At 43.0% G+C, this 22,307-nt stretch overlaps 1 protein-coding gene across 1 annotated transcript in view; it reads left to right on the plus strand.

The window, feature by feature from the left end:
* CPM (carboxypeptidase M) overlaps positions 1–15,672 on the plus strand; it is a 32,290-nt gene extending 16,618 nt beyond the window's left edge. The window contains exons 2-8 of the mRNA XM_010182383.1: positions 2,771–2,868; positions 10,579–10,751; positions 12,218–12,402; positions 12,628–12,798; positions 13,632–13,784; positions 14,588–14,736; positions 15,433–15,672. Of these exons, the coding sequence (XP_010180685.1) occupies positions 2,854–2,868; positions 10,579–10,751; positions 12,218–12,402; positions 12,628–12,798; positions 13,632–13,784; positions 14,588–14,736; positions 15,433–15,672 (1,086 nt within the window). The 5' untranslated portion in view covers positions 2,771–2,853. The remainder of the gene's footprint in view (positions 1–2,770; positions 2,869–10,578; positions 10,752–12,217; positions 12,403–12,627; positions 12,799–13,631; positions 13,785–14,587; positions 14,737–15,432) is intronic.
* The last annotated feature ends 6,635 nt before the right edge of the window (positions 15,673–22,307 follow it).

The raw sequence follows: 22,307 nt of genomic DNA on the forward strand, positions 1-22,307 counted from the left end.
GAATGAGCACAGTTGATAGCGGGGCACTGGAAATATTTTTTTTAAAATTTGAAATCAGAATACAATATTATTTGTAGAAAGTCTTAAATGACAGAAATAACTATAGCATTTTAGCTGTACTTGGACTCTTGCTACTTCAGTGTATATATAGTGTACTGAATCAGTGCTAGTGCTGCTATGGGGAAGTGGCTAAAGTATATGGCACTGTGCTACATGGGCTCACAAGGTGCTCCAAAAAGTCTGTACACAACGGATGTGGGTGTTGTCATTGCCAGCAGTTGGATTTGAAATAGCCCTTCTCATCTGCTTCCATTCAAATAAAGCCAGGGACTAATGTTACTGTCTGGTTATTTGTGAGATAAATACTTTATGTTCTAAGGACGGCAGTGTTTTTTGGCTGCTGTGATTGATTGGGTATTTTATATATTGGATAATAATTATGTACATAAAGATAACATAAATGTATTCAATATATTGATTGGTTTAATGCCCTGATCCTACACGAAGCTGTCTCACCTTCTAGGTCACTGTTTTGTGCTTGTGTAGAGAATCGTTGAGGATCTGAGGAAATTCATGCTTTTAATTGGCACTTATTTCACTTGCCCTGTGAGGACTTTTTACACTTAATTCACTGAACCCATTGGCTCTAAGATATTTTGAAGCCTTGTCTATGTGCTTGGTACACACACTGATAACAGGCAGTCCCAGGGCTGAATATATTTATAACCTTATAGAAGGTATATGTCTCCTCTGTAGGAAACCATGCTTTACAGTTTAGCTGTATCCACCTCCATCTAGGAGAGAGCTGGGACACCATCAGGTGTCCAATATAGGTCCTTTGCTGTCTTATCTCATATTTTTACCACTGTCTTTTAGACGTTGGATATGCTCTTTGGCACTGCAACTCAGTCTGATGAACCCCTAGCTAGGGAAGCTGCACATTGTAGGTTCACAGGAGTCACCTTGAGTTTGGGCCGTGGTGGAAAAGCTGTAATTGCAACTGTACGCAGGTTTGATCCTCTTGGTGCAGCAGTTCATGTAACAATAGACAAGTTGGGCACCAAGGAGGGATTACTGAGATTTCCTTCCAGAAAAGGGAAGGAGAGCTGGGCAGAATGGCTTAGAGGGACTTCTAAGGACAAAGAATCATGGGAGCACTCTGGAAAGACTTCCTTGGTACTTCATTATAGGCTGCCCCTGGATACAACCATGGAGAGGCTGACACATTGCAGAGATGGAAATTAAGCTGAGATTGTTGTCCATGCTTGATTGTGAATAAAAGTAGCATGTTTTTGTCATGACTGGGGTTTTTTTTTTCCAGTTCCAGACATACACTACTGCAGCAAGACTTGTCCTCTATTTTCACAGAATTGCAGGATCATTGAGATTGGAAGGGACAGCTGGAGATTTTGGAGGGGGAGGAGGGCTAGGGTGGTGGGAATTAGAGATTCTTTATCCTTACTTCTTGAAGAAGGATGTGCTTCTCTGTAACTTTTCTAGACTTAGGAAAAGTCAAACTTGTTTTGGTTTTTAATGAAATGGTGGCTCTGCATACAACAAAGCCAAATAACTCACCTATTCACCAAAGCACTTACTGTGAACTTACATTTAAAAGTATGGATTGCTTGCTCACATAGTCCTTCAATGAAAGAGTCAGTAGCAGCATCTCATAGCTTTGTTGTAACATGTGGATATAAGGGTTGAACACCAATGTCTTCTAGATTGACTGTGTAAAATTAGGTGATCCTGAGACCACTCCTTGTTGAATCTGTCTGCTCTCAGTGCTGTCTTGTTGCTTCTTGATCCTAAGCCTGAGACTCTGATTCAACCTGTTAAGCTCTGGGTGAAAGCTGGGGACAGGGAGCAGGCAAGAACTGGACGTCAGCAATCCATAGGCTGTGACTGCTCTTAGCAAGGAACTGGTCCAGTTTCATTGCTACCAGCTATGGAAACAAGAGCTTTCTACCTCATTGAGCAGGCTAGTGGGAAATACAGTTTTGCAGATAAGATTTGAAATGCCACAGTATCACTAAAAATAATAATAATAATAAATGCCCCTCCCACCCTTTAAATGAGAACTTCCAAAATATATGTTTGTTTGTTTAGCTTGTTGCTTAAAGTTCAGCTTCCTGTGCAGCTTTAGTGGTCCTAACTAACGCTCTTTCTGTAGCTATTAATTCTTTCCCTGCTTTTTTTTATTAATATGTCTCCAATATAACTCTCCCCAGAGTCTCCTCTGAGCAGTAACTCATAAATGTGTTTAGATTTTCTGTATGATTTTTAGTATTAAAAAAAAAGTTATTTCTTTGTGATAATTAAAACTTCAGAAAACCCTTATGATCTAATCTTTTTTCTGGGGGAAGAACGTCTTATTTTAAATACTCTTTAGTTTCTTGGTGACTTTGCTTGACGAGATCTTGCTTGCTAAACTTGATTTGAAGAATGTTTATTACAAAAAAGAAACCAACAAACTCTTTTCTAGCACTGACTAAATGCTTTTGAAATTGCAGGGTTCACTACACACTTCTGGTCAGAAGGCAAAACATATTTCTTCCTATAACTAATTTAACAAGTACTTATAGACTAAAATAACCCCACAGTCTACTTTGATGAGCTCCATACAGGACTGACTGGGCAACAAGGAAATATGAGTATTTGTATCGTGGTCTTAATGACCAACTCTTTTTATTCTTTTTTTTTGTTGTTCTCGAAGTTTTGTATGATTTTTTGCACTTGTTTAAAAATGTCTTTTCCCCTTCCCCTCTTAAAGGTAGAGACCTGTGGGTTCTTGTTCTGGGAAGGTTTCCAACCCATCATAAGATTGGCATTCCAGAGTTCAAGTATGTTGCTAATATGCATGGGGATGAGGTACGTTTCAACTTTTGCAATGTCATTTATACCAAATACACTTACCAGCGGTTTAGAGTGAACTTCTCTCAGGCTTGTGCTACTTATTACTGAGGTATGTCATACCTCAAAGAGGATCTCATATGTGTGTATTTGTTGAGGAATTTCAAGAATAAAGTTCCCTTGTTTCGGTGGAAGGGCTTTAGGAGACCTTACATCAGCGTGAAGACTCCTACACCTAAGACCTGTCTTGGAAAGCTTTGTCTTATCCAGGTGAATAAACCCAGAGGCTTTAACTTTCCTGCCAATGAGTCAGATTCAGTAGTTTGCTGGTACGTTGTTATTGCCTAGGCATGAAGTGTGACTGACAGAACTCTTCAAATACGTCCTGAGATGGAGTAATAATTGCTGTGAAGCACCAAATGATTTACTTTAGGAAGAAAATTTCTCTTAAGCTAGGAATACCTAGATTCACCTGAGATAACACAGAGTACAAAGCAAAAAGCAATTTCAGGGTTAACTTGCTCTGGGATGAATGCCCACTTAATGATGAAGGAGAAAATGGTGATCGTGAGCCTTCCTGGTGCAGTACATGAATCTGGAACAGAAAGACTCAAAGCTTCAGTCTTCTCTATGATCTTATCTTGCTTTCTGTTTTCCTTATTATTTAGCTTTTCCTGCTTATATTAGTCATGTTCAAGATAAGTTTAAACTACACAATATATTTCTATGCAGTCTTCAATGTGAAGGGTAGATAATTCAACAGAAATGGATATGGATATATATATGTGTGTGTGTATGTGTGTATATATATATATATATATATGTATATGTATGCGCTAGACTGTGAATTCTCTAAACTAAGAAAAATAGATCTAGTAGAAAATATATCCTGTGAAAAGCATAACATATCACAGGCTATTACTATTACTGTGTGTGAGCACTTGCACACCTACAGGCCCCTGTGATATTGTGTGCCAAGACATTTGCCCAAGTTAGACTCATTTCACCCTGTTTGGCAGTGGTTATTTTTGAGGTGCTGCTGGGAGCCTGACTCCTTTGGAATTTCTCTCTGTGTGGGAGGAAGCTGATTCATGGTTTCCAATGGGTCCATGTGTTACTGGATGCCCAAGATAGGGTTTGCAACTCCTAAAACCCGGTTGTGCAGGATGTCTAGGAACCAGGGCTCTATATGACGGTCCCTGAAGACTGCTAAAGGGAATTACAAACCTATGGCTTCAGATGACTCAACTTTGGTGGGAAGGAGATGGAGGGCAGGATATGACCTCATCCAGAATGACCTGGCTCTGAAATGCAATTTTACTGGACCACCCTTTCTATTGAAACCTCCACAATGAAGCTCTCCTGCCCCTGTCTCTGCCCAGCTGGATATGCACGGGGAACTTTGACTATGGAGACATGGGGTCAGGAACTGCTGGAGAGCAGTCAACCTGGATCACTGCCTAGGGTCTAAATTTTTATATTGACTTTGTGAGGAAATAAGGCAAGACTTTTTAAAAAATTTATTTTATTTTAAAGTATCTGGCACTGATACTCTGAGTCTGTCTGAGCAAGGTTGACCCTTGAGCTGCCTAGGCACCATCTAGCACCAAGTGCCATGCTACATTCTAGCTTGTTCATTAGACCAAGCATGCACCTGGGGAAGATTCTGGAAATAGAGTTATTCCTCCTTTTCAGGCCCTCATTTGCCTTATGGGTTTTTTTTGTGTGTATGGCTATAATGCACAGTTGGTGTTTGTGTTTCCTATCTGACCATAAATGTATTTCAGATGGCAGGAAATGAATTCCTCATATAAAGAAGCATTGAAGAACTCCAAATATTTTTTTCCCATAATCTAAGATTCTGCTGGTCTAGTCACTGGGGGGAGATTCAGCTACCCCTATAATATATATTCAGCAGATATGTTTTGCACTAACTGTATGACAAGCTTCAACTTGTGTGTCACAGTCTTTCATAACTTAAAATTGCAGGATTAGGGCTTCACTGATATAGTTAAGTGTGTTGTGCTTCAGTGAAGCTTTCTATAAATGGTACGAATTGAGAAGAGCTCTGTTCTCAAGTGTTGTTTGGTGATGCTGCCCTTCTAACCTGTCATGGTCACACAATGACATCTTTCTTTTTTGGCTCAGCTGGCCAGCTGCTCCTAAAACCTGAAAGTTAGGGGGAGCCTGAATGACGTGTGTGCAGGCTGTTCACACATGCTGCTGGAAGAAAACCTAGGTTATTTGGAAAGCTGCCCAGCAGGGAAGTTCTAATAAAATAATGTGAGTACACAACACTAGGAAGAGAGTATTTTTTCAGAGCTGGAAATATTTATTTTTTTAAGTAGGTCAATTCTTTTTAATACTGTATGACATGACCAGCCAAGGCTTAAATGATTTTACTTTGTGATCACTGTTGCCAAACACAGTGAACTTTTGCCCCAGGTCCCCAGAGGTGCATCAAAAAAGACTTTTCCCTTTCTTTGTGTGCCTGTATGAAGCTGAACACCATATTTAGGAGTACTTTTTTGTTTAACCAAGCCAGATTACAACCGATAATTAGAGGAAGATAAGGGAGAGGTTGTCTGCTGTTCTGGGCCAGCTCTCATTCGGAACTGGGCAGCAGCCTCTCTTGTCCCAGGCTTGTACTCTTACAGAAAGCTCTTTTCTCACTCAGTGTGTACCCTCACATGTTCCCCTGTGGGAAATAACTTGTTCCACTTGACATTGACCACAACCAAACCCCCAGACACTCCGAAGTCATAAATGGAGCAGAAATAGCCTCTTCGGGACAGCTGTACAGGTGACTTGAGTCCAGTCTACACAACTGAACCACAGGATGTAATTAGAAGGCTGTTCCTGAACCATGCATATCACAGTAGGAAAAATTTAAGGAAATGCACTTCTGAACAAATTGTAAACTACCTGTGCATTTCTGCTTGTTCTTTGTAATGTATTAAGTATATATCTTCCTTAACTTTCTGCAGCTACAGTGTGACTGGGCCATCACAAATAAACTCTTACCCAGAATGATAATGCTGGTAACAACCCTTTTCTCTTAAATCATCCACTTCTGACCACTTTCTTTTCTTAGTGTGATAATATTTTGCCTCTTTCATTATGTGAAACTGAGTCTGTTCTGATAGGCCTGAGCTAGTCTACATGAAAGGATGCATTTATTTTGCTGGCTTAGCTTGTGATTTAAATTAAAGAAACTAGACCCTATTTCCCATGTCATAGCAATAGTCATATCCACAGAAGGGTTTCCTGTGATACAGTAACTTATTAGGGCTTGTGTGACTGGGAACTGGTTGTTTTATTTGTGATCAATATAACTGGGGCTTAAAAAACCCAAACAGCAGGGTTTGTGTAGGATTTCTCACTCTCACTTCCAACAAATGAATGGAAGCTGCATTTACAATATGAAAATACCATTACAAAAAAGGCAAATTTTTTTATCACCCAGTTAGGCAAAATACTACATAATCTGCTATAGGGAATTTTTTAATGTCCTTCATACTGTGCAATGTAGTATGGAAGAGATGTGGTAGGGAAACAAATACCTACTCGGGAAAAGAGAACAGAGAAAAAAAAAGAAATATTTCTTGTATAGTGAACTGTCTTCCACCTGGCTTCAGTATCGGCTGATGTGATGTAAAGAAGGTCAAAGGCACTGGAGATTTCAAAATTCAAAGCAACCAAATATATTTCCTAACCTCAGACTTTAAAAAAGCTGGATGTTGCTGAGATCTCTTTCAACACAAGTAGGGCTGCTGCCTCACCCCAGTTACCTTTCTCCTTATCTTTACTCCCACTCTTGAGTAGGAAAGGAAAAAGTGATCCATTTCTCAGCCAGGTGAAGCCTGAAGCCGCTGGGATTTGTCCACGTAGTAACATCTTCTGCCAGTTCCTAGTTCAAAAGCAGGCTTTATGTTGCCATTTCCTTTGGTGATAAAGCAAGGAACTGCAATTCCCTGTCATACACGTGGTAGTTCTCATATTTCCATAGCAATTGCTGCTGTAGAAATAGATGGATATTTGCCAAACTGTATTTGCACAAACAGCAGCTTTAACACTGGTATATTTCAGTGAAGGAGGACAAACACAGTGGGGAGTGTCACAGCCATGATTAATAGTTAGTGCCGCACAAGTCTTAAATGCCACACATTAGATGCAAGATGCTCTTTTTTAAGAGGCAGGCCAGGGTGGACTATTGGTTTCTCTGCTGTAACTCCGCTTCCTTAGGCGGGGTTGTGCCTGGTTTGCTGTGCTCGGTCTGCAGAGCAGCCAGGGCTGGAGCAAGGAGGCTGGCAAAACCATGCCGCTCTAAAACAGGTCCTACCTGATGGTTTGGATCTTTCTTTCAACATAGTTCGACTTTAAAAGCCAGGCCACGTTTAAGAAAAGAATTTTAATCATAAAAACGGGCAGAGTCTCTCCGCCCATGCTCCCCTGGTCTCCATCATGTGGTAACAAAAACGTTTTAAAAGCAGGGCCGCTGCAGTGAAGTGTTATGGTGCAGGTGCAGGTGTGGCTAAGGTAAACCTTTCAGCTGGCTGCCAGCAGGGCCGCTTGAGTAACCCTTCGGTAGCTGAGCCAGGAGCTGACCCCAGCCATGCCAGAAGTGACAGTCAGCAAGTTTAGAGGGTATGGCTACAGAGACACCAGGCACACCCTCTTCTGCAGCGTGAGTCCATACCCTGACACATGCTGCTCCGCTCAGGACTTCTCCTGAGGATCACAGAAAGCCTTTCCTGCTCTCTCCCTTTGGGGCACACAAGGAACCTCACAGCTGAAGGTGCACAGAGAAATCTAACGTCTAACTCTGTCCATGGAAAGGGGAGAAGGGGTTCTCCTTGGCTTTTGGGTCAGCCCTCATCTGAGCTACAGCAAAGCAATGCACCTTGGGATATGCCCTTGGGATACTGCAATTAAAACCAAATATTCATGTCTTATCAAACCACGTAAAGGCTGTCCCCTGCTCTCTACTTCTTAGTATTAGACTAGAGGCAGGTTAAGCTGTCTGTCCTTGACTTTACTGTAACCTCCCTCCACTGTGTCTAGATTTAAAGCTCTAAAGTAAAAATTTAATGTTTCATAACTTTTCTCCATGGGTACAGCTGACTTCTCCATAATCAGGGTAAAGCTTGACTGGGTAGGAGATGCCTTCCAAGGCCTTAATCAAAACTTGAGCTTTATTTTACCAGAAACTAAAATGTAGGGTCCTCTGGACCAAAAGAGACCCACCCCTCTAAAACAAAGTGGTACTAAATACACTCTTCCCCCACTGGAGAATGATCGAAGCACCAGCTCTCTGTGACAGAGATTAGCTGAATTATTTAATGTACTAAGTACTCGGGTACAGCAATAGCTATATGAGATCCTATAAAATAGGGTTAGTTTTTAAAATACTGTATATGTAAGTAAGTCTGGTTTAAACTCTTAAGTGCAAAGAATGTAGTCTATGAAAAAGTGGTCAACTTCCATTCTTTATAAACACTGTCCTTTTCCACCACCTTCTCCCGTTGCTTTTCCCCCATTCCTGTTCCTGCTTCTTTACCCTTTCGTTCCTGGATGTCTTTTCATCAGGCACTGAAGAGAAGCATGGTACAAGCAGAGGCACTTTCCAGTTCCTCCAGAGAGCCGTCCAGTCTTGTCTGTAGTTACCTGTCTCTGTGGTAGGGCTGTTCTTGTTGCTCCTGTGGCTGCTAGCTTTATCTCTCATGCCCAGGGCCATGATTTGGCTGACGTCTCTCCCCTCCTTTCTTCCCCCCCAGTCTGTGCTTCCCAAGATGTCTATCACCCAGAGCTGCAACTGAGCTGCTTGTACAAGACAGGTTCTGTTGCGTCCCTGCTTAAATTTCACAGAGTACATTTCTCCTCAAGCCAGCAGAGCAGTCTGCTTTCATGTACTCAGGTGCCGCTTTGGAAGCTACTGGCACTGGAAGAAATTAGGTACCTTTCTCCCTTGTCAAGGCCCATTTGCTGTATCAGCTAGAAAAAGAACCTCTTAATTATTGGGATAGTAAATTTGAGTATGTTTGAGGAGACCACCAGGCAAGAGTTAGAAAACTTGGGAATAAACCTGCTCTGCGGGCAGGGTGGGAAGAGATCCTTCTTTTTCCTCTGTACAAACAGAATTGCTCAAGTACCAGCCTGGAGACCACGGCTGCCTTTAAGTTTGACACTTAAAATGTGTGATCTGCAGCTCAGTGGAGTCAGGTTTGGCACCACTTTGTTTGTCTGTTTGTGATAAACAGCAATTTCTAGCCAACTGGCAAGGCCTGGTTTGCTCCCAGCCTGAGGAGCAGTTACACACAGCCCTCCCTGCCCCATCCCAACCCAGCTCCTGCCGGACGGTGTCTGTGTTCCTGTAACACCCAGAGCAGGATCTGCCACTTAAAATGCACCGACGTGAAAATTTAACAAGATCTTAGTGCAGCAAATAGCTGTGAAGAAACATTCGTTTTCCTCTGCCTGATTTCACCTACCATTTGCCTTAGCCTGTACCAGTCTGAAAGCAAAGATGATGTCTGTCTACGACACCAGGTTCCTCCAGTAATGCCACTCCATGCTCCTCACTTCAGATAAAAAAACAATTTAGTGCACTATTTCCACTTTAGTGATGCAAGACTCGTTCTAAAAGATACTGAAATGCTTCAGCTCTGAATTAGAGCCTGCAGTGATTTACCAGGCTTTATTCTTGGAGATAAAGTAGAGATAAGTTATCTCCAGAGCACATCTGGTTGCAAGTCTTGATTTGTTCCCATCCCAGCCAGGGCTTAGGAACCCTGCAGCACCCTTGAGGCATGGGTCACAGTGCTGTGGAGAGGAAAGTACCATATTGGTGGTTTCTGGGGTGGAATAGGATTGCTCTTTGCTAACTGCAACTAGAATTTGCCACTGTCTGATGGAGTGGATCAAAGGGAGGTGTCCTGCCTGCTTTCATGACCTGTGCAAACTTAAATGGACAAAAATATGTAGTTTGCTTTTTCTCCGCCACTGCCTTTTCCTGATCTAAAGTGCATCCAAATGACCTTCCATCTCTCTAAAGATTTATATATACCTCTTTAGTTTCCCCAATGCCTGTGTTCATGACTTTAAAATAAAACAACATAACAGGGACTATAGCAGAAGTGTCTATGGGGCCTCTCTTGATCCCATGTTAAAGTTGACTTCAAATAAATGGGGACCAACAACTAAAAATCCCGCTTTGTAGCACCCTGGGAAACATGGAAGTTGCCTCCTTCCTCTCCCCTGACCCATCATTGCCACATGGCGATGCCCAGCATTGACACTTACTTGCAGGGCCTGGGTCCCTCATGCACCACAGCGGAGCTGACCCTCAGAGCAGCTGAGATAACACAGCGGTGCCTTTCCAGCCCCATGTGTATTGAACAGGCAGCCTGGGCAGTTTTAGTTTTGGATAAGGCACAGCCTTATCCATGCAGGGTTTAAGCAGCACAGCTGACACAGTTTCCAGTTACAGAAAAAGCTCTGATTGATCTGTGTTTAAAACCCTTGTGGAAACCCTCCAGTGACTCCTTTCATCTATTCAATTACCTGAAATAATTTTAGGGGAGAGCATAAAACAAAGCAGTGTTGACCAGAATGTTCTTGTATGTTTGTGTAATGCAGTAAGAAAAACCTGTAAGTGCAAGGTGGTGGGGTCTTTTTTGTTCTCCTTCCACAGCAAACCTAAAATAAAATTTATGCTTCTTTATACAGACTGTTGGGAGAGAAATCCTGCTCCATTTGATAGACTTCCTAGTGACCAGCTATGGACGTGACCCAGTTATTACCCAGTTACTCAATAACACCCGGATTCACATCATGCCAACAATGAATCCCGATGGATTTGAAGCTACCAAAGTGCCCGATTGTTATTACACACGAGGAAGGTAAGGGTGGCTTAGGAAGGTGGGAGTCGGTAGAGGAAATGGGTGGGGAGTAGTAATGGGAGATAGCCAAGAGGCTGAATCATCTTTGATGGAGTGGATAGCCTAGAGGATGTGCTAGGGCTAATTTTGGCCTGTGCCGTTCTGAAGATGCACTGTTACGGCATAGAGATTTTGGAAGACTGAGTCAGACCAGTGTTTACGTGTGATGTGGCTAGAGAAAATCAGTCAGGATGGTGTAATGACCTAACCTTTTAGGCAGGAAACCCAGATTGCAGGTAGGAGCACAATTACCTGTTTAGACCTTTAGGGTACTACAAAAATAGAAGGAAAACACCACCCACAGGGATCTATTTTGTTTGGAGAACTCTGTAAGCTTTCTTAATGAGAAAAAGGTGTGTCTAAGCTTGTTGAATGGACTTCTGGAAATGTGTTTAAAGACCATGTTGAATGCATATCTACAAGAGGGAGGAATTATGCAAGCAGAGCTCACTGTAGTAGGTGCTGTGCTAATAGTAGTGCTAGGGAAAAAAACATGCAGAAGAAAATGTAGCCTAGCATTATATCCTTCTGCGTTCTTTAATGTAACTATTGCAGAGATTAAAATGGGGAGGAAAGTTTAACAAGCTTAAAAGAGGGAAGAAGAAGAGAGAGTGAGAGAATGGGAAGAAATGCCAAAGGGACAAAGTTAGGATGTGCAGTTAAAGGCAACACATGAGCTAGAAGTTCTCTTGGATCACTGGCCATGGCAGCGTCAGAAGCCAGTGAAAAGGTAGTTTAGCTCCCTAGGTGCCTGGTGTAGGCCCTCTTTTTATTAGGAAAGGAACTTATTCCTCAGCAAATAGATGGGACTTTTATGGAGAGTGGGGTATTTAATCCTCTCACTGTCAAACAGACATAGTTTAACTAACCTGGTTTAAAAATTAATACAGCTGACTCTAAATACCCTCTCAGTTCTCTGTACTGACCTGTCTGAGTGAAAAAGGAAGAAAACATTTGCACTGGCTGGAGCTTCTGGTACAGGGAGAAGAGAATACACCCTGCGGTTGAGTCAAATTTTTGCCAGAGCAACAGCGGCACAAGGGACATGGCCATCCCGTAGTTACCTTGGGCTTCTGTACAGGTGTGAAAAACACAATCAGAAGGGCAACATTCTCCTTATCTGGCTTAGGTTTCTTTAGCTCAAGTATGTGTGTGTAAGTGTGTGCATTCTATATTAATTTTAATATTATGAAATGTTATTCACTGTTTCCACCTGAAACACAACAGAAGAATCGTTTCATTGCATCGTATGAAACTTCCAGTGCTGCCAGAAAGTAAACTGAAGTCCATCTTCTTAATGCTTGAGAAGGTTTGCAGTTGTCATCTGGTGCATTTCCTGAAGACACAGATCTCAAGTACTGGGATGCCGGTGATGTGTGAGTGTCTGTGGGCAAAACAGTAATGGGAATGTCCTCTTTCTCTCTCAGGTACAACAAGAACGGAGTAGATCTGAACAGGAATTTTCCCGATGCCTTTGAAAACAACAGCGCCAGCATTCAGCCAGAGACTCACGCAGTGATGAACTGGATTAAAAATGAGACATTTGTTCTTTCAGCAAACTTGCACGGGGGTGCCCTGGTTGCCAGTTACACCTTTGACAATGGTAACTCAGGTAAGCCAGTGACAAACTCTTCTGCACAGCTGATTTGGTTTAGGAACGTCAGCTGCAACAAAGCAAAATTGATAAGGATTCCTGCGAGGTTTTGAGGTGGGATGGGCAGACTTTGATAAACCCCATCAAAATTCACTGCCTGATTTGGCTATCTGGGAGATGTTTATCCTGTGTGTAAGCAGTGTGTTTTACCAGAGTTATGTGATAGCTATCTTTATCCTGCAGTTACCGGCTCTTTGAAAGGCTACAGCAGGTCTCCAGATGACGATGTCTTTATTCATCTGGCAAAAACCTATTCTTTCAACCATGCCAGCATGCACCAAGGGACTGGGTGTGACAACAGACAAACCTTTCCACAAGGCATCACCAACGGGTACTCCTGGTACCAGCTGGAAGGTAAGAATGTCAGAGATAGCTTTTTCAGCTGCTTCAGGTACAATGGTCTCGCTTTCTCCTGCCATTTTTCGGGATGAAAGGGCTGTGATTTTGCCCAGAGCAGAGCACTGAGGAGGTGAGGAAGCCAACGCATTCATGGAGATTCCCTGAGCAGAACATGGGTGTTTGTGGACTCTCCCAGTCTGCATTTAACAGGTGAATGAGGCAGTCTCTGCGGCTGGCAGCTGCTGTGCCCTTTCTTACGGCCTGCATAGCTGTATCATTACACACACGTGCTGATGTGGCAACAAGGTCTTGTCCTTTCAGAGAGAAAACCAATCTTCTGTTCATAGATCGTCCTTTTTTTAATGTTTAATTACTGAAGCAAATGTTTTCACTACTGTTTACGCGTAGCCAAATAGAACATGGGTCTTGTGTGCCGTGGCACTGTGTGGTGCTTTCACCGTCTGAAATCAAAGCCTCTAAAGGCTGTTAGGATGGCTTTGGCAGTGGGAAACTCTGTGGCAGCCTGTGAGTTTACCTGGCCCTGTTTAGTTGGGAGTGCTTGAATGAATTTAGGTCAAAGACCTGCCCTTCCTCAGCCGTAATGATCATCATTCCCGAAGCATCACTGTGTTTTAGAAAACAACACTCTACATGTAACTAGATTAATTAAGTTGGTTTTCCACAGGAGGCAGTAAATACAAGTGTGGCATTAAGGAAAAAATGTGTCTGATTTACTTTTTTTACAAGTGTGATGCAAGTACCAACATTTTAGCTCTCCTATTTTTCTTTTAGCGTGAACTTGGTGCTTCTTTGCAGCTAAACACTCTTTGCTTCCTTTCACTTTTAAGGTGGAATGCAGGATTACAACTATGTCTGGGGACAATGTTTCGAAATCACATTGGAGCTGTCATGCTGTAAATATCCTCCAGCAGAGCAGCTGGAAAAGTTCTGGAGAGACAACAAAGTCGCTTTGATCGAGTATATAAAGCAAGTGCATCTAGGTAGGTGTGCAGACAGGGGAGGGAGCTAAGGCTGAGGCTGAGCCAGTGGGAAAGTGGGAGCTCTTCAGCATCCTGGGTTAGTGTTGGAGCCCACAGGTGAGGAGCTCTGGTGTGAGCTTGGCAGCTTTGCTTTCAAGGAAGGATCTGAATAGCAACTGCTACCAGGCTAGGGATGGGTACGGGAGACTTACAGGGGTGGGGTGAGGGGTACTACTACAGAGTGCAAGGGGCTTAAAATGTGCTGGGGCAGGAGCAAGGGACAGGCCCTTGGGGTCATCTTATCCTACACCTTGCTCAGGGAGTCTGCTTTCCTGAGCAGCCTTGAGGTAGTCATTTCAGAGACGTGTGTGTGTCTGTGTCTGTGTGTCTGTCTGTCTGTGATTCCTGGGTCTTTGCTGCTTGGATTTGGTATTTTTGTAAGGCTTTTGTAGGTGTGATCTTGACTTCACAGCTGTGGTACTTTACACTGAGTTGAAGGATTTGCACAAATCTGTTGCTTATCTCATGTTTTGTTGCCCAGAATGTCTGGCTGCTGTTTTATCTTTGCTCAGCTCTGGTGCTGTATGGAAGGTGGTGTAGGGGAATTTAGGGAAACTACTTCATAAGCAGATGTTGTTAGTATTCTGTCCTTGGGGAGTACTAGATAAGAGGCTGACTTAATTTTAAATTAATATTATTAGATGTGCTCAGAATCACTGAAATAGTTCCTGGGTGCATCCAGCAGCAAACAGGCTGATGTTCTCATGGAAGGAGGCTCCGCACAGCTACAGGTTGGATTGTCCCCTCCTCTCCCTTTTTCCCAGGTGTCAAGGGCCAAGTCACTGACAAGAATGGGAATCCTATTCCCAACGCCATTGTGGAAGCCAAAGGACGGCCTCACGTCTGCCCTTACCGAACAAATGAACATGGGGAGTACTTCCTTCTCCTTTTGCCTGGGACGTACATCATCAATGTAAGTGTGCGGCCTTACTAAATTCTTGCTTCTAATTGCACTGAGTTCCTGAGCACAGTGAGTGAGACTGCAGCCTTACAGACAAATGAGCTGAACTTGCTCAAGGCACACAGAGGAGCTTGTATTTAGCAGATTTAAAAGAAAATAGTGTCTTAACACAGGAGTCAGCAGAAAGGAAACTTCTTGATAAAGTAAGGTCTGGAGATAAGCACTCATCTGACACAGATGGTGGAGCCAGCTGGGATGAGCACCTGGACCACAGCTCTCCAAGGGTGATGGGGTGGTGGCTGGGATCCTCACAGCCCCAGGCCACCACGGGGTGACGGCACCACCAGTGACAGTTACTTCCTTGGGTCACAATGGCTTCTGTCAGTAGCTGCTGCTAGAGAACATCCCTGCAGCACAGGCTCTGCCAGCCAAGGACTTACACGTAAGAGTAACTGCAGGATTCCCTCCCTTGTACAGCATGAGGTGCCCCCCGCCCATTATAAATAAATATTTTGTTACAGTTCCTGTCTCAGTTTTGGGGGGTTTAGGCTTATTGGTAGAATGTCAAAAAATTTACTCTTTTCTCATGGTATGTTCTTGAGCTTCTTCCCACATGTTGAAAGAGCAAATAAGCACATTAGATAACGATTGTTTTACAGCTGAACTTGATGTTTCAATCCAAGTGAGAAGTCTTTTGTTTGCTCCTAGGCAACTGTCCCAGGATTCAAATCAATGCTGAAGATAGTGGAAATACCTGACAATACTGGTAACTTCAGTGCTTTGAAACACGACTTCTCTTTCTCAGACGTCTCTGTCAAATCAAGAGCTGCTTCCTGTCCCAAAATGCCCCTCTATCAAGAGCTCGAACGGGCTTCAGCAGCAGTAAAACCAACTCTACATATCCTGGTTTTAATGACCGCCATGCTTGTAATTTTCAGTCAGGAATGACGTGAGATGGCAAGGCACAACCTTCCTGCACAAATGTGGCTTTTCAGTCAAGGAATTGTGTATGCAACAGAATGTATGTTTTTATAAACCAATTTCTCAGATTTACAACCATGTTTATTGTATTTTGTAAAATACTGACTTGATAATGAAATGCTTTACTCTAATTATAGTAGACTATCATATTTTTCTACATAAATCTTTTACTCTAAAGAAATTCTGTACAGCTTCTGGAGAGAACTGTGACATTTTGATGCAGAAAGCACAACTACATTCTGAACAACTTGCCTGAGTTCAAAGAAGTCCAGGATTGTACCACAGACTTTTCACACAAACTCAGGTCCCTCGTCGAACCAAGAGCTAACGTGCACTCTGCTGTCAACCATTAGCGCAATCCTGATTTCTCCTAATAAAGCCACTGCTAGAACTCAGGAGTGACATTTTTACGTATGCTCATTCGTATAGACCAGTAACTGAGATGTATTGTAAGACAAGACGGTGAAAATTAAGTGTAAATACGTGCCAATATATATATATAGACTTTGCAATGGCTTTAGAGTGTTTAAGTGTGTTTCACAGCCCTGTTACTGACACCAACAGGCCCTTGCAGCAAGGTGCAACCCAGATCCAGTTACAGGGACTGGGTTCAGTGAGGGCTGCACTGCCCCTGTTCCCTGTCTGGGCTGCACTGCACACAGGATTAGTGGATTCCCAGTAGCAAGTCATTTTCAGGGCCCTGTGAAGCTGTCCAGTAAACACAGAATTTATCAAGAAAAGTCGGTCAGTACCATCTCCTGTGTTTATTTTTAAAACTTTATCTTAAGCCATTTCAGAAGTAACCAGAATAGCTTATCTTTGGAGCTATCTTGCTTTTCCTGTATACAGTAAATTTAAAAAATGCAGGAATGTAGTTAATCTTTTGATGCCTTTTCAAACAGATGGCCTCTATGGAAAGGGTCCTGCTGCCTGGCACACGAGGGCTGTCAGTGCAAGGTACAGGTTTTTGAATGTTTTAATGATACCCATTTGAATAGTCTGCCCTTTCTCCCTCTGATAACCCCCAAGGATTGTTTACCAGTCAGAGGAATAAATAATTATCCAGCCCCTGATACTTGGTTCAGATGCTGTCACTTACAGCAGGAAGAATTAGAGATCCCTTAAGTTTCAAATCCCCCAAAAGCAAGAAATTGGTGAGACGCCAGCAGCCCAGGAGCTGAAGGTGGAGAGAGCCTGCACGCTGGCTCACAGACATAAAACTGCATGAAAACCAAGGACCAGAACTTCCAACAGTCAAGTCATTGACATGAAAAAAAAGAGGACCAAGGTGTACACAAACAGATCTTTATTTAAAGCTTTTAAATGGAACAGAGTAGTTAAGTTTCCTCGGAAAACCAAAAGACAAATGCAATACAGATGAAAATTCTTCTAATAAATGGATCTATACTCAGCAATCTGAGCAGGTATTTGTATCTCGATGGTTACTGGCTGTAGTAGTACGTGCACTGGTTTGCTACACCATGGCAAGCGTGTTCATCTGGTAGTGGCAAATTGCATAGTTCTTTAAATTCACTATAAACGACTCTGACTCACAGCCATTCCCCCTGCCTGTAGTCAGACAACAAAGACAGCCTGCTTTTGGAAAAGCTATTTGGTATTTTAGGTATTAGCTGTGTCAACGGCCATTAATTTGTCCTTTAAAAGTCAATCTGTGACGTTAAAGGAACATCTACTCAAAAGGAGACACAACAGCTTTTTAAGTATCACCAACGATTTTTTGATGTAGAATATATACATATATAGTTTTATACATACATACACAGATACTGCAGTGAGGCATTTACTCAAGGCTTTCAGCGCATCTGTGCTAAATGGAAAAGAAACCCCTCACACATTAGTTAAAAGCAACAATTTTTCACGTTCAGCAAGTGCAAGCCGTTGTTATATACCTTATATATAACACACACACACATATATATATATGTTATATATGACATATATAATACCTTAAGCCCAGGTTTAGGGTGGGGTTGTGCTGTTGTGTTTTACTTTACGTTGCTTGTGCAACCTTTACCTGTCAGTAACTCACGACTGGGGTGCAGATGAGCTGCAGAGGTTCCGTTATCTGGGCAAGGGCTCCCCCGTACAGGCGCAGTCCCCCCAGCCAGGCAAGCTGCTGCTTCAGCTGCTGTACCGGGTGTACAGGAACACAAGGGGAGTACAACCACGCTACATCACGTGCTATATTAAGCACACAGGTGACCCCACAGACACTAAAGCCCACAGCCACCTGCTGGGGCTGTGAAGGCCCAAGTGAGTGGCCACAAGAGCTCAGGACCTGCCCTCTGCCTGTCCCACACACCCACGCACGCTCCACGCTCCTTCCCACAGGGGAGCACCACAGCAGCAACGGTGCCTTTTTGCACTGAGTGTTGCACAACAAAATGTCACATTTTCCTGGGATAACTGCTGCCCCACCATAAGTTAACAGGCTGAATCAATTTGCTGCTTTAAAATGATAAACTCCACTTTTAAGGTTATGCCTGAACACAACAGCAGCTTTGGATTAAGATGGGGAAGAGTTCTTCATCCCTACATTAATCCTATTTGTGCATTTCAGTTTATTCAGTCTCATTATGCTTCTAATAATTTTCCAATCTGTAAAAACAGAGTTGTCTGTCCCTCATGTTAGTCTTTAAGGGGAAAAGTCTGCCTGAAGGCTTGCATGCAGCTCCATGCCCACACAGACACTCCAGCGACAGCGGCATTTAAACAAATTTACAGCAAAGAGAACTCAGTGATAAAAATTGTACCACACTGTTAGAGCAAATGCAGCGCTTTTCATCAATTCAAATCTTGCAGCACTTCTACCCTTTCCAAACCGACCTCCTGCACTGTACAGCACTACTCACAGCACCTCCAGCACACTCCTTGGCAACACTAAAAGGACATTCAAGGGGTGCTCCTCAGCCTGGATCTTTGCAGTGGGGATGTTCAATGCAATCGGCAATTCAGCTACTTTGGTGTCAGCTGTGCAAGTTTTTTACAGGACAGAAGCAGCAGACCTCATAACTAATACATCTTAAGTGAACACTCAGTATTAAAGGCTTTTAAATATTTCAATATTCAACGTTTCCAGCCTTTTTTGAGATGTCAGACACAGAAATGATGCAATTTTGCTGTCTGCCTCGAGTACTTCACTTTGCACTGCACTTCCTTGGGTCAAGAGTTGGCTTTCAATACTAATAAATAGCTACAGAGCAGAAAAGTCGTATTTAATCAAAAAGGAGGTTTACTGTACTTCATAAAAAAGAATAAATGTGAGTTACTGTAGCATTTGCACGTAACTATTGTCCACCTGAAGTGCATGAAGGAACAGACTAAACCAAATGGTTCAAAATTGTGTACTGCCACATTTGGGCAGCACGCGGCCATCCCTTCGGCTTCTTGGTCCTGTGTTCAAAGGCAAAAGCCACCACCACCCATCACACAGCCCCTGAAACTCCTCACCCCTTCTCCCACACCAGCACCTCTGCCGTTAGCAGCACAGCGACCCGGGCAGCTCCTCGGCTGTGCTCAGAGATGCAGAAGCCACCCACAGGGAAACAAACACCATCCAACGTTTTCACTCTGCTACCGCTGAACCAGCCTCCATCTCTACTTAATAAATGTTCAGGGTCAACCACAAGGTGCCTTAAGGGAAGGAAAATAAAGCCGTAAATCTTCCCATGTCCCTCTTAATCTGAATAGAACCTCAATATTTCTTTTTATTCGAACGCTACAATTTCTGAAATGTTTTTCTCGTGACTGTGATTTACTAAGTAGGCATATTCCCCTATCTACACACGTACCAACGGATTAACTCAATAAATTAAACCTCAAAATGCTAACTGTAAAGCACAAGAGTATTTACAAACTGCAATAAATTAAAGATTAAAACGTGTACAATATTAAATAAGGATCTCAAAGACCTCAGCAAATAACAGCAATTGTCAACTTCTGTGCTAAAACTTCGCTCACTTTTGTGCTGCTGCCCAAGGCCAGCCATGCGTTAACAGGCCGGAAAGAGGGAGATGACCACCAGGCTGCTCACCTCCACATGCACTCACGTACCCAGCCTGGGTCGGGGTGACGGCTACTGGAGGCAGACCCCAAAGTTTCAGCCTTTCGGACTGACGACCCGTCCCAGCCTGGGCTCACAGCATCGCACACACACCCCCAAATCCCAGGCGTACACTTGGCTGCCAGCGTCCCCTACAGGAACTGACAGCGGTACACAGCATTCCCTTATTTTTAAGGCAAGCTTTGGGGAGGATAAAAAACCCTCAACAAACCAAACATGAAGTTTTACCACAAGTTTTTAAGAACAATATGCATCCGTAAAATGTAATTCAAAACAAAGATTTGCTCTGACACAGTAGCTTGGCCAGAGATGCATAAATCAAAATTGCCCATTTCCTCAGCAATGTATGGAGGGGGGGGTATTTCCAGGGTTGTTTTCCCCAGCAGAAAACACACGAGGGAAGGGCCATTTTAGATCATAAAAGGGAAAAATTAATTATGCTGCACACACTCTTTATCTTTTGCCAAAACAGGAAGTGTTACTGGGAGATGAAACTGGTTTTGAAGAAAAATCCTAACGCTGAGTGGTTGTGAACAGCGAGGATCATCGCTCTGCCCCTCTCCCCCAGCCCGAGAGCTGAACCATTTGTTTTTACACACGGAAATCACTAAAGGGAACTGACTGGGAGAGAATGCCAAGGGTCCCATCTGTCCCAGCAGGAAGCAGGTGAGGACAGCTGCTCCCCCAGCACTGCCAAGAAGGGATCATGCTGAAAAATCATCACACATAAGAAATAATGTAATGGATGAAGCTTTTGAAGTCCAGTCCCCATGTTATCAATGCTTCTCCTCAACACACACCTCTACAACTCTCTCAGCTGCAGACTCCAGACCAAGATATGACCACTGCTTGGTTCTGACCTGCGGGTGCAAGGGAAGAGCCTCTGCAAGCTTCACTGCACTGATCAAATTAAAAATTAAGAAAAAGAAAGAGGGAGCAGTGTGAATTAAGGCACGAAGCTACCTATGAAAGTCATTTCTACTTGAAAAATTTAAATTCCTGCCCAACTTACTTCTCTACCTCGGGCAAAAGGATTAATGAAATCTACGAAAGGTTTCTGCTGACCAAAGAACTTCCAGCTACCCACTACTGCGTTACGCACTGCAGGGAGCAAGAAATTTGGAAGCAAGAATTTGAAAAAGCATACAACTGGGGTTTACAGTTTTGTTTAATTAAAATCAACTATGGTAAAACTTCAGAGATACCAACATCTTTTAGTAGTATTTTTCAAGAATTAGCTTAAGCGTAGGAACAAACCGTGTGACTGATCCTGGGAATTACCTTCATAAGTAAAGACTGAGCTGCAGGGTTTACCAACTCTCCTGCATAGCTCCAAGTCTTTCCCTAGGCAATTCCTTGACTTCCAGGCATTTGCAGCACTGGTGGACAGACACTCTACGCTATTTCAGCTCTGAAATGAGTTAATTATAGTAAAAGTCTCCGCACTACCACACAGGCATCAAGAGTTTTGTACTGGTGGTGCTGAGGAAGCTGTTTAACCTCAGTCTGCAGGACGAGAGCAGCACAACTCCTGCATTCAGGCTACATCTCTGTTCTGGCACTCCCCTGGTGATTTAGTCACCACTCTTTATTGGGCAGTTGATTGGCAACTGCCTGTAAAAAGGTGCTAAAAATATAATTTCTCTTGTAATCTAGTTTTCCAGAGGAAGAGAACTTGCTGGTATAGAAACTCTATCTGAAAAACAGTGCAGATGAGCAATTGAACTACAGCCTGAAGATACCAGAGCTTGTGCAAATACACTCACGCTACCTACTCTGAACAGAGACAGGGAGTATTCTCCTTAATATAGGAACTGGTAATGTTCACAAAGTTTTAGACAAAGCACAGTGAGGAGACAAGAGCTAAAAGCAATAAAGGACAGGCCCAATGAGACCAATTTTGCGTTGGCCAAACTCAGAATTCTTGTGATACGAACAGCGCACGTTGGAAAGACCCCTGAGTTTAGAGAATGTCTGTGTGAACTACAACCACATGGCTTATTGCTGCAGGTGGAGGAGGATTTTCTTTTCTTACTACTTGTACTCAAGCGAATGCAGTGATCAAGCTGCATGCTGTACTGCTAAAGTGCAGAAAAAGAACATGACCGACCCCAATATTGCCTGACTTTTGACACTACGTCACATCTCCTTCGTTTAACTTGCCAGGATAGCACAGACCTCCACATCCACACAGCATTTTAAAAGCCAGTATTCTCAGGATGTTTAAGAGCTGTAAGACTGAACTTGGATCGACGACTTCTCAGGACATACGCAGCCCTGCAGTTTACAATGCACACTAGAAAAGACACACAATATCCTTTTCTGTGTCCAAAACCTTAGATTATTTTCTACAGCATCTTCTTCCACTTCTTGATAAGATTCCTCCCTTAATTTGATTACTTGGAAGAATTTACATTTTGGGAATGAGGGAGACCAAATTCTATTTATTTATTTTATTGACTTATTCAGAGAGTTCTGCCTGAGCCTGGTATCTCCACCAGTCAACAGATACTGGAAT

Source organism: Mesitornis unicolor, unplaced genomic scaffold, assembly GCF_000695765.1.
Source record: "Mesitornis unicolor isolate BGI_N332 unplaced genomic scaffold, ASM69576v1 scaffold17334, whole genome shotgun sequence".
NCBI lineage: Eukaryota > Metazoa > Chordata > Aves > Mesitornithiformes > Mesitornithidae > Mesitornis > Mesitornis unicolor.